Source organism: Athalia rosae, chromosome 2, assembly GCF_917208135.1.
Source record: "Athalia rosae chromosome 2, iyAthRosa1.1, whole genome shotgun sequence".
NCBI lineage: Eukaryota > Metazoa > Arthropoda > Insecta > Hymenoptera > Athaliidae > Athalia > Athalia rosae.
In genome coordinates this window covers 26,058,917-26,075,666 of record NC_064027.1, presented here as the reverse complement: position 1 = coordinate 26,075,666, position 16,750 = coordinate 26,058,917, and the positions used below count along the sequence as shown (strand labels likewise).

General features: G+C 45.3%; 3 protein-coding genes across 5 annotated transcripts; all 3 read right to left on the bottom strand.

Moving 5' to 3' along the window:
* Window positions 1-705: 705 nt before the first annotated feature.
* On the bottom strand, window positions 706-3,742 carry LOC105687755 (methanethiol oxidase). Its single transcript, XM_012403627.3, has 8 exons — window positions 3,554-3,742; window positions 3,142-3,305; window positions 2,703-2,882; window positions 2,338-2,632; window positions 2,007-2,267; window positions 1,599-1,932; window positions 1,377-1,499; window positions 706-1,290 (listed from the first exon to the last, which is right to left on the bottom strand). Exons 1-8 carry the CDS (start codon window positions 3,579-3,581, stop codon window positions 1,242-1,244), a joined length of 1,434 nt encoding a protein of 477 aa, XP_012259050.2. The 5' UTR covers window positions 3,582-3,742; the 3' UTR covers window positions 706-1,241.
* A 265-nt stretch (window positions 3,743-4,007) lies between these two features.
* On the bottom strand, window positions 4,008-10,038 carry LOC105687765 (sodium-coupled monocarboxylate transporter 1-like). The gene is made up of 10 exons (XM_012403640.3): window positions 9,296-10,038; window positions 8,872-9,217; window positions 8,641-8,795; window positions 8,434-8,574; window positions 8,233-8,341; window positions 7,938-8,159; window positions 7,361-7,860; window positions 5,274-7,273; window positions 4,623-4,917; window positions 4,008-4,548 (listed from the first exon to the last, which is right to left on the bottom strand). Exons 1-8 carry the CDS (start codon window positions 9,676-9,678, stop codon window positions 7,057-7,059), a joined length of 2,073 nt encoding a protein of 690 aa, XP_012259063.2. The 5' UTR covers window positions 9,679-10,038; the 3' UTR covers window positions 4,008-4,548; window positions 4,623-4,917; window positions 5,274-7,056.
* A 152-nt stretch (window positions 10,039-10,190) lies between these two features.
* LOC105687732 lies at window positions 10,191-15,140 on the bottom strand. Of its 3 annotated transcripts, none has more exons than XM_012403584.2 (5): window positions 14,737-15,140; window positions 13,073-13,214; window positions 12,521-12,752; window positions 12,042-12,437; window positions 10,191-11,951 (listed from the first exon to the last, which is right to left on the bottom strand). In XM_012403584.2, exons 1-5 carry the CDS (start codon window positions 14,795-14,797, stop codon window positions 10,785-10,787), a joined length of 1,998 nt encoding a protein of 665 aa, XP_012259007.3. In that variant the 5' UTR covers window positions 14,798-15,140; the 3' UTR covers window positions 10,191-10,784. The 3 variants fall into 3 exon arrangements, with proteins under 3 accessions (XP_012259007.3, XP_048505163.1, XP_048505162.1); XM_048649206.1 differs by lacking the exon at window positions 14,737-15,140 and adding an exon at window positions 14,137-14,653; XM_048649205.1 differs by lacking the exon at window positions 14,737-15,140 and having other exon boundaries at window positions 13,073-14,126.
* Window positions 15,141-16,750: the final 1,610 nt, after the last annotated feature.

Sequence of the window (16,750 nt, the reverse complement as noted above, 5' to 3'; positions counted from 1 at the left end):
CGTATAATCTGGGACCATGCGAAATAGTGTCGTCAAAGTGGGTCGTACGATTTCATTTCGCCGGTTCAGCGATCATAGCTGTCGCTTGCACTGGTTATACGTATAATACGTGTATGAAGTCATGGGATGCGAGTGTTCTTTTTTTTCTGCTCTACATACGAGAGTGAATATCGTCCGGCGAGCCTTGGGGCAAAATTTTAAGGGCTCCCATTGAAGGAATCCTTTTTTTCATGGAGATTTTTTCGCCGTAGCTCAAGAGTCACGCCGATATTCAATTATTAATTAAACGTCGGCCCAATTTCGTGGACACGAGAGTTACTATTGCGGTTGAAAGTAAATTATAATTGTGGACGCGCGCGTCTTCAACTTTCGAAGAATTAAATTCGCTCTGAACTATGACGTGCGTTAATCACAGTGGAAAATATAACGTTTATCTGTTCAGAACTCGTACTGATATACCGCAGTTCGTTTTGATCATCCAGACTCCCGTAGTTTATTTCAAATTGAAACAAAGAACCTCACTATTATATTACACAAACACACAATACTTGACCCTGTGCAGCACATGCGGAGAGCTTGAGAAATGGATCACGCAGCTGCAGCTTTTAACTTCATCCGACCGAACCTCGTTCGTTCGTCGACCCCTACGATTAATAAAACAAGCGGCTGGAGATGAGGAAAAAAAAATATCAAATGTTCAACAGATTTTCATTCTACTTTTGTCTCCCTTTTCCATTCTCGCTCCTTTTATTCGACGAAAACCATCCTTATTTGTTTACGATACGGGCGCCATGCCCGAAAGTAAGGGTTTTTTTAACGATCTTGAATAATTACACGGCCACTTTGCTCGTAATTATGTTATGTATATATTATAACTTTCACTAACTTCCGGCTATTGTCAAAAACGATCGTTGGGTGTAACCAGATTTTTCGGTGGAGAGACAAAGAGCAGTAAAGCCTCATTGCTTCGAACAATGAGAAAGAATGAGAAATATTGGGGCGTGACTCAAGCAGTTATTTTTTTTTTTTTTTTTTTTTTTTATTTTTTTCATCTAATGTGCGTTTAATTCATACTTCTTTTTTTCTACGTTCAGTTCTGTGACGAAACACATAAAAAAATATATGGTGGGATACGAATAATAATAATAATGACGCGGCCCCACGATTGTTTGATACCATTAATATAATTTGTGTGTTAGATTTAATCCTGAGAGCAACGGAGAGAAAGAACAGAGACAACTTTACGTCTCCGGTAGCCAGATATCTGATGTGCAATCTCCGCCGGGGTATCTGAAATGTGTATTAATTGAATTAATTTTTGTGAAATTTCGAAAATTTCACACGAAGTTTAAGAATTTCAGTTCAACCCGACTTACCTCATCTCGTGAGCGAGGAGAATTTCATCCTTGTCGAGGCCGAAGTCTACGAGGAAATCCTTGTCCAAAGTCATACCTCCGTTTTCAATATCGACGTCGAGTTTCACTATCGTCGAACCGTGCCTGTTAACAGAAAAAAAAAACAAAAAACAAAGAAGAACGTGGCAATTCGCTCGATTAATTAATATATGTATATGAGAGAAACATTCCCACGGGACTGACTTGACATGATCCGGGTAGAACTGCTTGTCCCATACGGAGAATATGGAGGTGCTGACGTAAAGACGTTTTCCGTCTAAACTCAGCTGAAGCATCTGCGGAGAACCGTGGAGACGTCGACCCTTGACAAACACCGGATCAGGCTGCTTGTCCAACTCTTTATCCTCGAGGACACGTATCTTACCATCCGAGAGGATGCTTCCGCCCAGAAAAACTTGACTTATCAATTTTGGATTTCTTCTGTCGGTTATATCGTATTGTCTGACGTCACCGTGAAGCCAGTTCGAAAAGTAGAGATACTTGTCGTCCAAACTGAGAAGAATATCGGTGATCATCCCTAGAAATAATGAAAAGTGCCGATCGTTTGCGTTCGAAATTTCATCGTCAGTGAAAACCCTACGATTTGTATACCTTGGATTTCCGGCGCGATCCAGCCTTCGACTTTTTTAGCGGGAACGTCTATGACCTTTTCAGTTACCCATTGACCGCTGGAATTTTTGAAAAAACGAAAGATGTTCGCATTGATCGCGCACCCGACGAATCCTTCGGCCGCCGTCGGGTCGTGAAGAAATCTCGTTTCCAAGGGTGCCTGACCTTCCTTACCGAGGTTTACGGTCTGCAGTAATTTTTTTTCATTCCAGGAGTAAAAGTTCAGACTGCTTCCGTAGTGTTCTGTTGATAAAGGGTGATATCGGTGGATGAAAATTACGTTCGGAAAACGGGAAGCAAGCTTGATTCTCACCGGGGGTGACGTCGCTCAATTGAAATCCTCTTTTGAATAATTTAGGTGTCGCCCATTCGGTGGCAACGAGAGCGTCGTGGTGTGGTTGATACCAAAAATCGTAACCAAATTGCGCGTCGTCCTTGGACCAGACGCCCTTGCTCTCGAGGGTTTCGCTGTCGACGGTCAGAAAATTTCCACGAGCATCGCCGTTCGGTTTCCCCATTGTTGAAATGATTATCTCACCGGTCGGTGAACAGTGCGACGTGTGTGGAGTCGCCAGACCCCATTTGTGCATTTCTTCCGGCTCTATAGTCTGTAGAAGAATAACGATTCATATTCGACAAGTTACTGACCGCTGGTCGTTCGTTCAACTAGTTAACGACCTTCTTTATTTTCGGTTCCCTCTCTTCCGAAACATCCACGAAATAGACGCGATCCGAAACCAAACAAGGCAGCACCAGAGTGTCACGTTTCCTCGGGGAATCGTAACAACTGCTGCAAATGTTCCATCCCGTATGGTGAAGTTCGTCGCCCAAGTTCGGCATTCGGAGTCTATGAACGATCTGTAAACATTTCCATGAAAGATTGTGTCATTGAAACGTAACCACAAGTCCGATGTTACGTCAATAATGACAAAATAATTGATGATAGAGGCGAGATATCTAAAACATATTTGACGGTCATATCGTACGAAAGATAAATGATCGTGCCAAATCACGAAACGATGTACATTTTGTGCGTTTGTTCAAGCGCTCGATTATCTCGACGGTTCGTCGGGGTCAAAAGTACGTCGATACCAAATCAAAGAGAGTCATTACGGACCTGACAATACGTTGGACTTTTGGGGTCCACATCAACGGTCGCCAAGACATCCGGTTTTTTTGGATCCGGTTGAGGGCAGATGACGTATAAGATTCCCTCTCGAGGTCCTTTGAGCATCGCCTCCCTCGGGGTTTTGTATCCTGGTCCAGGAGGCCCGCATGATCCTGAATAAAACAAACGATGTGCCGCGATGATTTTGAACATCGAACAGGTAAATATCCAGCGTACGGAGAACGCGGCGATATCGCTGGACTCAATGGCGCGATGCCAAATGTTCGAACTGTCGCGCATTGAAATCACGCGGAATAACGCGTGCAGTTGAGTAATTCGAAATTCTGCAACGCAGAAAGTGCATCGGCGCGGCGGTAACGTGACCAACGATTCGCTAATACCGTGTTACCAAAATACTCACCTCTTGTACAGTGAGCGGTTGTCTGCATGATCGTAAACTCTGTTCGCGATTCGCTCGACGATCGAAACTAACGAAATGAAGCTGCCAGGTAGAGACGGTAGCGAAATTCCTCGATAACAACCGGCACCGCGAGATCCTTCGTAACAACTGATTGTCACGGGAGAGTGTCGCATCTTCTTTCCCTCACCAGTGTTTTCACTATCTCTCCGAACGATTGTCGATAGCCTTGACCAAACTCAAGGAGGCCACGTGGCTAGTTCGGTATAGATGCGATTCGAGTTGCCTCACGAGTTAGTGCAAGGCGTTAGGTGCCTTCGTAACAACACCTCGACTGCCTCCTCGGTAACATTGAGCTAATTTTAGTCATTAGCCGTTATCAGTTGTCGTCCATCTTTTGGAGCCATTCGATAATTGAAATCGCATAGGTACGGGGGGAGAAAAAATTTGAAGAAAGTTGTTCAAACCGTTTTATTTTATTTTCTTTAAATTACTTCTCTATTTTTATCCTCTCTCATATTCAGATTTATAATAAAATACATTTAAATATACAATTAGATACGAATATTGATAATTCGGTCCCATGATTGTTTTATTCCGTTAATATTTATCGATTAAATTCAAGCCTAACAGTGTATCAAAAAACAAGAGAAAAACTACATAACTAGCTGTTCTTCTTCGTTTTACATTTTCCACGGCCAGATATACGACGTGCGATCCTCGCCGTATAATCTTAATTCAAAAATAATTTGAATGAGCTTTGAGTATTCCAACTTCTTTCGTGGAGTCCTCCCTCTTTCCGTCGGCAAAAAAGCTGCCGCATTTATCCCCATCGAAGTCCAGAAAGAACTAGCTCTTGAGCAAGGTCGTGTCACCAGTTTTCAAATTTTTTTTACGCATACTTTGCTGTGCGGTCTAATCGAAAAACGGAGAACGCGTTGCGACCTTTTCTCAAAGAATTTCGTCGACTTCTTCGGTTTCCCGCCGATCGCCGGCAGCTGGTAAGTTGGAAAAAAAAACTGAGCGAATAAAAGACACGTGCAAGAGAAGAAACAATGAAGTCGATTCTCACCAGGAGTAACGTCCAGGAGTCGTCCTTCAAATGGCCAGCTTGATGTTTGCCATTCGTAGGCAACGAGGACATCGTGGTGCAATTGGTACCGAAAATTGAACGCAAAGTTCACATCGTTCCCCGTCCAGAATCCCTCAGACTTGGGAGTACCACTGGCTACAGTCGGCGATTTTTCTCTGCGAACACCGTCCGGTTTTTCGATCGTTGAAACGATCATTTCAATCGTCGGAGAACGGAAAGATGTCAGGGAAATGATCGCCATGCCCCTCTTGCGCGATTTTTCAGGTTCCAGAATCTGGAGGAGGGAAACAATATTTATAAAAAAATACGGATCGATCATTATTCAAAGCATAACGGAATAGATGTAGCGATAGTCAGCTGCTGAAGGGTTTTTTTTTTTTTTTTTTAGAAAAAATCAAATTTCAACGTATGGTAAATTTGGATCCGATCAAAAGTATGTTTTAGATGCACAATGCGCAGCCCTGGACAGATCTTCGGCTATCGTACATTGACATGGTGTAATATTATTACGCGCGCAGTTTCTTTCGCGCGAGAAATTCCTCCAGCTGTGCAACAGCAGCAGCAGCAGTAACAGCGACATCAGCGACAACAGAACCGGCGATTCGCTAATACTGAGATAAAAATACTCACTTGAATAGTAGGCGGTATTCTGCACGATCGTAAACTCTGTTCATAAATTCTTTGAATACGGCTCTTTCGAAATAAGCTTTGTAGGTACGGACATAGGTACGAATCTTCTTGAAATTCCACAAGGGATCCCGGAACCCCGAGACGCCTAGGGGCTACCGGGGGTCATTCGGAATGTCGATTATTATTTATTTCACCCTTTTCTCGCGATCTCTTTTCAAGCGATCTTCGATAGCCTTGACCAAGAGCCAACGAAACCACGTGTTTGATCAGGGCGCTTTCCGGGGTATTCCAAACGGTAAAGACTAACAATAAGTATTTGTTAATTCCTCTTGGATGAAGCTCGTCTAATCTTCCAAGGTCGACCTTAATTCGACCCTTATCCTGTTTGCGTGAATTTTGTTTGTGAGCGACACAAGCCAGTTTTGGTGAACTTCTAGTGCCTCCAAAGCTTCTCGCTCACTTCTTCGTTACGGTGAAGCTTATTTCAGTTATTCGGTGTCGTCCGACTTCATGGTTTTCTTGTGCTTTTCGTGAAGTAACGCGCATATCATAAGGTTGTCTCTATGAATAGCCGCCAGTCTTCGGAGCTGCCCTTTGGCGGTCTCTGTCCTAGAAACTATACGGTCAAAGCCGTTGTCGAGCTTGTCAATGTCACTGCTGATATTCGCCACCATTTCGAGGAGTAGTGCGTTCCTTCTTGATTCCAGAGTGAACTTTTTACTGGCAATAAGTCCAACCAGGATGATACCGACTAGCAAGCTCAGACCCAGAAAAAACTTTTGTACGGTAGTCGTCATGTCGTCAGTATGTTGACGACCCTCGAAGACTTTGAGCCTTCCATTTCAGAATCTGAGGATACGATTACGAGAAAGATGAAAAATTTACCCGAAGATTACACTTCAGCCGACCGTGAAACGAGTTTCTCTCTCTCTATTTTTTTCTCTTCGCACCGATTGTCTTTTATTCGCACAATTTCCGAATCGCAAGCTCGTCTTCGGGGAGTATCGTACGACGCGTGAGGAGCGTTTATCCCTCCGTTATCAAAGCAGAGGTATTCGAGTAATCAGATCACAAATCAATCAGTCGGTGTCTTCGCGAATTGTGAGGAGCCGGAGCCTCGTATAAAAATAGCAATTATGAGTTGTACTGGTAATTTTAGTCAGTCGTATAACGCGTACTTGTTGATGTACCTCGGATTGTTTGCGTCTAACCGTCGGAGGAGCAAACGCCCCACGTGCAGGCGCGGCTCACCCGCCCTAACCGCGGTCCCCGAACTGCCCCTCGCTACCCTGGTAATGAGGAAAGTCGTCCGCCTTTTGGTATCGCGTTAGAGCGCAGGCGTCCGCGAATCAATAAATCCGCAATCTCAAAGGCGGTTTTTAAAAGCGAAAAATCAGCCGGAACAATCCGACCGTGGAAATGGCGAAAAATTTCGTACGTGCGAAATTAGCAACGATAACAGGCCGTAACTTTTGATAAGGTTTTATCGAGATACCGTAACAAGAGAAACGCCGTTGACGTTCCATCGGGAGGTGTTAAAGTTTTTTTTTTTGTTCTCTATTTTTGGGTTTCAATATTTACCCCGCTGTCTCGCTTCTGATTGCTTTTACCGTCGTGTGGCACTCTTTCAACGAATGTCGTCACGCTATTTGCGCGTATCACCTCATGACGATCGCTTCGTACCTTCGTATTACTTCTCATTTTTATTCGCTCTTTTTTCTTCTATAATATTATCAGTACAAAAATGTGATATCTTATCGCTAATGTTGCAACCGTGTAATATCTACACAGAGCTTACAGTATAACACGTCGGTTGACTCGGGGCGTCTGCATCATTAACTTTTTTCATTTTTTCATTTTTGCTTTTTACTCTTTTATCTCGTTTCGATCGACAAGGAGAATCGCTTTGGAGAGCCTCTTTTTCCTTATCCAATTGACTCGTTATCTGCACCGGAATCACACGCATCGGTACCTCCGTATACTTTTCGCGCGGTAAGAACCTGCAATAAAATAAAATCGACGTTCCGATCATTTCCGATATCCTTCGAAACGGGCTGTAAGAAGTTCTCGAGATGAACATCGCTCACCTCTGGACAACCGGAGAAAAGTGATCCCTGTTCAATTTGTTCAGATCCGAAGCTCCGGTCGCGAAACTGGCTATGGTTCCGCATACGAGTACGGTAATCGCACCCACGAAAGAGTAAAACAAAAACGATATCATGAACAGAGTCATGGGTTCGTCCTCGGGAGCGATCGGCGCTTTCGTCGACGCTACCCAATCCGTCATGTTCATGAAACTCGGACACTCATCGACGGAAACCGGGAGGGTCTCGTAACGCAAGGTGTCCCTGGCCTTGTGAATCTGAGCTCCGACGATCATCCAGGCGGTAAAAAAGAATCCGGTAACCCCGCCGATTATAGCACCCTTGCTGTTCGCCCAGGGTACCAACATTCCGAGACCGAAAAGTCCGATACTCGAACCGGCGGTGATGCCGTTCAAACTACTGGCCATTGAAAATAACTCGCCCATGTGCTCCACCAGGAATATCAGCGATAGGTAGAAGCCGCCCATCACGACGACGATAATCTGAGCGAAAGTGTCGTCATCCGATTGAATCAGGGGAATCGAATTAGGAAACTGCGAAGGTGATGGGAGACACTCACCCTCATGACTTTGGTTGCCGTTTGCTGTTTGGTATCGCTTTCCGGCACATAGGGCGATATAAAATCTTCCCACAACGTAGCGCAAGTTGTATTCAGTGCGTTACTCATCACCGACAGAGATGAACTGACGACGGCCGCTAAAAACAGTCCTGGAAGTCCTGGAATGTTGCGCGTCACGTCCATCACATAGTAGGGAATCAATTGGTCAGCTTTGCTCACTACCTGATGCGACGCGTCGATTAGCAGAGATTGAAAGAACGGCGAATAACCGAAAAATTTGAATGAAGAAACTCACCCCCGTCGATATTGGATCGCAGCCGTGGTACTTCGCGTATATGATCAATCCGGTGAAAATCGAAAGCCACTTGACGAGCACCAAACCTACGCCGGTTATGCAGATGGCACTGTAAATTTGAAAAAAAAAAAAACAATTACGGCCGAATGCGAATCGGACAGCGTTCCTGAAATGGTCCCACATCGATGATTCACTTTTTACCGTCTGGCCGTAGACAATTTTGGAGTTGCGAGGAAACGCTGGATGCAACCTTGATTGACGCTGAAGGTCGAAAACCAGGTGAATGTCAGACCGATCGAGATTCCCCAAAAAGTCATCCTGGCGAACGGACTCGGATTCATGCTGCAATAATTAAATTTAATCTCACAAAATGGACGATTCGTTTCAAGAGCGATACCTTCGACTTACTCGAAGAATACCAGACGGGATCCCTCTCCGGATATTCTCCATACTTCGGCGAAACCACCCACCGACATTACACCCAAAATCACCACTGTTAGCAGGGTGAATACCATCACCAGAAACTGGATCGTATCTATCCAAACAACGGCCTTCAGTCCGCCCTGTGAAATAATTCGAAGGAAATAATTAGCGAGGTGCCTGCTTGATTTCCATGAAATTCCAGGGATCAACGCTTACCAGAGTGGTATAAAATATGCAAATGAGGCAAATCACTGGGCTGATGTAGTGGAAGCTGAATCCGGTGACTTGAGCCAGGGCCAATGCGGATCCGTAGACACCGATGGGGGCGTGAAGGATCGTTGAAAGTGTGTAAAGTACCGAGGCTAGTTTCCTAACCGATTTAGCGAATCTCACCTCCAAGTATTCGAAAGTACTGGTCAACTGAAGTTTGAAGAACACCGGTAGAAAGATGTACGAAGTTACCAAAACTATGATCAACGTGGACACTATGCACGCCGAGTACTGCGATCCGAACAGATAAACCTCGGATGGAATACCGAGCAGTGTGATGGTCGAAAGATGGCTAAAAATAAAAGATGGTCAGGTGAAGTTGGCGAAATTAGTTTTTTTTTTTTTAGAAATATTATTAAGCGTCACCAACCTTGCCGTGATACTCATGGCGACCGGGAACGCGCCCATTCGTTTTCCACCGAGAGCGTACTCGTCGACGGTATCCTGTTTTTTTGCAAAAAACCCGAAGTAAAATCCTACCGAAGCGCTGATTGAGAGCATCGCCGTGAAAAACGAATAATCCACCCATCCGAAGGTCAGATGCATCAGGCTTTCATCGATGGTCTCGATGACCGTAGAAATGTTAACGGCCATTTTTAATCTGGAGGTTTTTTTTTTGAGAAAACGGAAGTCCGGGTCTCCTCCTCTCCTCGAAGAGGAATACTCTCGAGTGCCTGGATATTTCGACGAACGAATTCCGTCTTTGAGGAAAATGATAAAACGGTCCGCAACACCTTTGGAGGGGGATCGCATTGATGCAAAATGTAAAAATTCTCCGAGCGTGTGCTGGGTAAAATTCCTCACGCGTCGTGATTTATTATCGCAAGACAAATACGCTACGATTTACAGCTTGAGACTGGGAGTCTATGAATACCTATCTGGGAAAATTTAATCGTTCAAATTTTGGACATACAAAATATATACCAGCCTACGAAGTCGTCGGATGTCCGCGTTATCAATTCACCTCGCGCGAGAATTAACGTGAAAGTTCGATGTTCCGAGATCGAAATTCTTACGCCATTTCGACGTTGATTGATTCCTGGTTGGAATTGAATGTTGCCTCGAATTGCGTCCGAGTCCATGGGCGATTTATTTCACATCAGTATCTCGTCTTCAAATGCGTGCGAAAATCGAAGGACCTTCCGGAGCTTGCGATTGCCACAGTGACGCTAAAATGAATTTTCGCTTTCTGACTGACGTCGTTGTAAGGAGATAAAACGGTGGCTGGTTGTAACTGACAATGTGAGATGTTCATTTACAACTAATCTAGTAAGAAACAATAGCGATTTTATTTACAAATTTGTACAACACAATTATACGTATTTCTTACGGATAAATATTCACAAGATTTCTAAACTAATTCGATGTTATTATCGATAACTATGCACAGGGCTTATATCCCTTTTTTTTTTTTTTTTTCAAGGGGGGTACTAAATTTTCACTGGGGGTACGGTCCCTACGTCGTGACAAAAAATTTGTCACGATCGAATTTTTCCTAATTTCTAATTATTTCTATATTAACAACTAGTTAAGTAATTCGAGTGCCAATCCAGGTGATTCGCCATATGCCGAAGTTAATTATAATAATCTATATTTACATCGATCGAATTAATAATGAATGAAAATTTATCTAAAGCTAATTGTAAAATGAATCCACCGTTAACATTAAACGCGGAAGATCCTTGATTCTATCATTTCTTATTTTAGGGTATTCAGCGTAATCTTTTTACATATTTTGAAAACATACATATTTACAATAAACCGTTCCGGTGGTATAAAGTGTACTCGTTGATAGCATAACTGTTCAAATACACCGACAGAGAACGTGACCTTCGTGGAAGGTCGTCGCCTGTGTCACGTCATCGAATGAAAAATAAAAGCGTAGCTAGGAGCCCCGATACCACCGATCTGATTTTCGTAGCTTCGCCGGAACCGGAGGGTAAAAACAAACCGTACCTTAGGCCCACGCTGGTTCTCAAGTGGGCGCGAAGCTCCGGATTATGAAAACTGGAGGGACCGCATTGATAGAGCGGAGCTTCCCACAGACTGGAGTCTCTGGGTCCTAATGTCAAGGTGTACTCCCCGGTCCAGGTGACTCCGACCCTCGCTCTGAGTCCCAGCGTTCCAGGAGCTTCCAGGGATTTCGGTACGCAATCCCTGGGCCAAACGGACAGTTGAACACCCCCGCATCTCGCTTGAATCGTAGGATCACCCGGCGACAGAATACTTTCCGCAACGTGTAGATCGAGTTCGGTGGTTCCCGTGGGGGTTACGTAGGGGGCAGCGGACGAAACGGGAGTCTTCGGTGTGGTTTCTTGGTAGCGTTGGTTGCCCCGGAGCATCGCTTGATAAGATTCGGCGAGAGAGGGTTGGGCGTTCTGAAGCAAATGACGGTATGAATCGCGGCTCTCGTAGTTCGCGTTTCGTTTGCGAATCTGCTTCTCGCTGTCCCCCGGGATCGGCTCGGATCGCGGATCGTCCGAGGGCGGCGTCGAGTCGCTCGATTCCCTTGAAATGGCTTCCCGAATCTCGTCGAAAGTCGGTAGCATCCCTTCGGCGGCTATCTCCTCCCGTTTCGGCGCGTATATGTCCCAGATATTCTTGGCCAGTTCCGGGGTCATCCAGGGGACGACGTCGCGACGGCGACGATTTCTCCGTAGTTCCTCCTTCGTCGGATCGGGGAGGTAATCGCCCCTCCTCACCGTCCCGAAGGACTCGACCTCCTGCTCCATCCGATGGCGTCTTTGTCTTCCAGCTCTCTGCACGTAGCTACCCGCCCCGGTGATCGTGTACAGAAAATTGCCGCACCTCGGATCACCGAAATGGTCCCAACGTCCGGTCCAAAGTTTATCGCCCGACCAGATCTGCAATTGTCGTCTCACCCACAAGCCACCTTCGATACTCTCGCACCTCTTGCTCACCCAAGATCCTCCGAGGATCGCCGGCAACGCCGCCAGCTCGTGCATCACCGGCGGACTCGTTTCCGTGCCACGGGCGATCGCGTTGCACATCGGGCAGCTGCTTATCTGTGCGTAAAAAATAGAGGAATTTTATGAAAAACGATCTTGCCGTGATTGAGAAACGAATCGTCGTTTATAATGTTTGAATAGTCTCACCGAGTCGATGCGGAGTAGAGCGGTCGACTGGAGTCCGGTGGGCTTGTGGGTGAACCTCGTCTGGACGGTCGACGGCAGACTTCCAAGAAGTAGTTCGACCTTCGGTCTCGTCGAAGGTCTTCTTGGATTGGGTTCTCTCAGATTTAAAGGTTTCTTTTGCACCCTAACGAGCCTCAATTCCCCAAATTCTATTCCTAGGGGTTCCAGACAGTCGAAACCCCGGCGTTTTCTGGACGGCGTGTTACCTTGAAGCGAATTATACCTCGGACCTTCCCAGAGAGGATTTGCGATACGGTGTTCGAGCGGTTGTTCGTATACAAGCTGAGGGACGTAGGGCCGCCATTTCGGCTGATGCCCGCAAGACGAATTCACCCTGTGACCGAGCTTGTGAGCCACCTGAAAAATTGAAAGGATAATTTTATCTACCTCCGGTGTGATCCGGTGAGACCCTTTCGATGGATTTTTGATTGAATTCTCACCTGGCGATTCAGCGGGATGACGTGAACGGTGTCCAATTGAAATCGGGCTTCTGTCGCCCCTGGGGTCAGGATGGAGGGCGAAATCAGCCAGAGGACACCGCGAGACGTTACAGTGTGAGTCGCAACGCTGCAGGACTCTTCGGCGTAGTGATGTCGTAAAAGTAGAAAAGTACCGTTCTCAAAGAAGGTGTACTTTCGGATGAGATATTCCGGTCCGGATCTTGTCTCGCACCTGATCGAGGTGAAAAAGGAAAGTAAGAAAAAAAAAATACTAAAGTCTGATCGCGAGTTGACTACACTCGACTGTAAACACTCGAATCGAGAAGCGCGTCGAAATTGAAGTCCTCCCTAACAAAGTTCAAGCCCTCCAACTCCGAGTTTATCGAAACAGCTGATGCGGCGGAAAGCCTTGTTTCTCGAAAAGTGAGGAGACAATCGATCCTCGTCTTTTCTTCATTAGCGAAAATGCACATTCCGAGCGCGAGATTAATTGACCAAAAAATATTCGAAATAGGGATGAAAAAAAAAGGAATGAATAAAAAAAAAACTCACCCCTGAGAGAGCCAAGTATTGTGCATCCTTGACGGCGTGTCGTCGGCAGCGGTCGCTCGATCCTTCGCGATTGTCTCTTTGACAAAATTCTGGCATTGGTCTCCTCCTCTTTCGGGGCCCCATACCATGGCGACGGTCGGGACTGAAACAAGCGATAAGACAGGCTCCGGTGAATTATCCAATGTCATATCCCGGTCGAATCGCATTCCTTCGGGAAGCGCTGGATCTTTTCTCGTCCTGGCTTTCCAGCCCGTCCATGCTGGGCACAGAAGGTGCTCTCAGCAGGTACCGCCGGACGGCCACCCGCTGCGGGTCTACTTTGGTTTATCCTTAGGGACTCGGGAGATTTAAGGCCTGACAGATTAAAAAAGATAAATACATCGGATCATCCCGGGGCCCCCTGCTACAAGTATAAGTTCCGAACGGGTGACAAGCGGAGATCTGAATGAAGGATAAAAGGGCCGAAATGCTCTCGAAGGTTTTAGGAGGTAGATCCTTTGTTTCTACTCGCCGTATACGAATCCGTACGATCGTATATCAACATCGCGGCGGACCGAAAAATGCCTCATAAATAGGATTCGCTTTTTGAGTCTCGTTCGCAAATCTTGCGTCTCTGGCATCGCGGAAAAATGTGTGGGCTACTTTTTTTTCTCTCAGCGATGACGAAATTCGGAATCGGCCCTTCTTTAATCCGTCCAGAAAACAATCTTATGCAATAATCTCCTCTGCTTCTCTCGTTTATTTTATTTTATTTTTTTTTTTCTGTGGACATTCAGATATCCGAAAACGAACAGATCGGATGACGGAGAAGGGGATTCCGTGAGGGCGGTTGAAAAATTCTAAACCTGAGTAAACTTTGACCTGGAGTTCGAGTGGCAGTTTGGGATTGACGAGGGAGTTTATTCTCAGGACTCGGGATACCATCGGGTCCTCGAGGTTCTTGTTCCGGGGTTACAATAAGGGCGGCTCGTCACCCTCCGTCCTCGTTCCAGAGAGGCTTAAAACTCGCGTATACCTAGATACACCGATATTAAACACGTGTACGAAACGGAGGAGGAACGTACACACATAGTTTGCGAGGGAAGAGAAAACTAAGAGTCTGCTCGGCTGGATACTGGAAACCTTGTAAAAACACGAGTGATTTCTGGATCCTCACTGCGGCACTTCACGTTTTCTCGCTTCGCTTCCTCTTTCACTCGTTCTACGTATTTTCTCGTTCCCACAAGCAAAGCGGGCGGGAGACTATTTTATATTCGATCGTACACTCCCCGGAGCTGAGCGCGCCATTCGATTTTTTCTTTTTCTTTCAATTCTGCTCTCTACCAGTTTTCTGTTTTACCTTTCATGCATTCGTAGAGAATTTCTAGATATTCGAAAGAATTGCGGACGAATCGAGATCGTCCGTCAGAATCAAATGACAACGAATACTTGCAAAACTAATTTCGAAATTCAAAATACGCCGTTGTCGGAAAAATCTGTCGTTTGTAGATGAAGATTCGAAGAAATTTATCGTTCCTTAAAAAAGCTCCGTATCTCGCGGAACGTGAGTTGGGTTTATTTCTACGAGCGATCCGCAAATAGATCGGCCGATCGACGGAGAGAATAGATCAATGCGGTTGGAAGATCAGCAGTTCATTTGCGAATTGATATATTTGTTTACTCACCGATGACGAAGACGAGGTCAATCAATACCGCTAGGATCATGACGTTGATTGTTGTCGCCATTAAAAAAAATCCGATCGAGGATCGACGACGACGACGGCGCGATCCCGAGCCCGAGAGATCGAACTTTATTTTATCACTGTTTCCTCCCGGCTGAACTGTTGAATTTCTATCCTCTCTCACTGCAGTGTTTGGTTTAAACTCCTCTGCGAGGCGACCTACCCCACGACTTTATAGCCTTCTATCCCCACCGCTTTAGAAAAACCTTTGGGATTCTGTAGGACGGGCCCAAAACCCAGAGTTTCAAAGGCCTTCGGGCCCCATGCTGACTCCCGCTGCGATCGGGGAACTTTAAGGAATAGGGATAGGGATACCTATCCCTCACCTGCGCAGATTTATGTCCTCATCGTACACGGGAACTTGGCCACGAGAAAAACACAGTTACGAATTCCGGCAATGGTTAATTCGATAATACTAAACCCCTGCATGTTCGACTGTATCTGTAAATGTAATTTCAATAAAAAAATTGGTGCAAGTCCATTTTTTTTTTTGTTTTTCAGGATCGCGTTAATTAGGGATAAAATATTTTGCGTTTTATTCAAATGATCTGTCCGAGGGTACGAGGCAGCAGGGTAGATGAAGGTATTTCGGGATTGAGTTGGGTAGATTTAGGATGGGTCAAATTTTTTTCAGCTCCCTCGGTATAGGTTTTTCGTTGCCTGAATAGCTTTGCCAGCAGTCCGAAGTAGGTATAAGTTTATACTATGCGTATTATGGGAGTGAAAGAGAAAAATAGGGAGAGGTATGTCCCTTGGAAAGAGGAAGGACCCACATTGTCGAAAGTTCGAAAATTTGACTCGCAGTGTCGAGGTAGAGATTTTAAATTTTGACGCGTCAATGGCCTCGCGGATTGAGAAATCTTCCATGGGTGGCCTCGTAGGAAAAGTGAAAAGTTATCCCTCGAAATCCCCCGTCCTGCGGGAGCAGATGCTCCCGAAGAATATACCGAAAATTTAACGGTCGCTTAGGTCTTCGGAAAATTGATTTAGATCCGCTGCCCATTCACAAATAAATTTGGACCATTGTTGTGACGTCCTGCAGGTCCCAAATACACCCCTGACGTCTCAACTATCCAACTCGCATCCCCCAAAATGGTTCTTCTTGAAGCAACAAAAAATAAATGGATAAAATCAATATATTTAGATGTTCGTTCAATACATTTGTCTGTGGCATTTTATAATTGCTGACACGTTGGTGAGAAAATACCGCTAATTGCATAGGGTAAATAATCGTTTCCGACGATGATTATGAGCGTACTTGATCGTAAACGCTTATTCACCATATGCGGAGACGAACAATCGAGTCGACAGATTTTTATCTCAAATCGAGTTTTAGTCGCGTCTCGACGCCAGGTAGAAGACGTGGTCTGCGTACATTACACCTCATTAGTCATTAACGCCGAGAACAAGCATGCGCGTATGAGCGAGTGCGAATCGGAGATGGTGACAATGAGATGTAAAATTACCGCGTCGTTCGTAATCGGCAGAAGAGACAAAAAGTTTATGTGTCCTTTTTGATTCGTTCAATTTTCCCATTTTGCAAAAAGCAAGAATAGAAAGAATAGGAAACCGTTTTGTATTAATCGTCGACGATGCGCGCTCAACTACTTGGAATCAGTGCCATTACACTGATACGATCAGTATAAGCTGCTTAGAAACTTGGCAAACGGGTGTTCGGATAATCAGATGAATTACTCTGCGTGCGGTTAACAAACCGTGGGCAGAATTCAACGGCTCTCTTCTGCCCGCGAGTCGAACATCCCTGTTCATTCCGTTCACGTGCGTAGATCAATTCCAACGATTTTCTTCTTCTCTGAAATATACGCACATGTATTTTTTTCGCCAACCTGAGAACTTACTGCTGAAATGATAATTGATCGATAAAAGATAATGAAGAATGAGGTGACACAATAGTTACTCCAATTCATCCCGATGAAGGATTGAACTAAAATCGAAA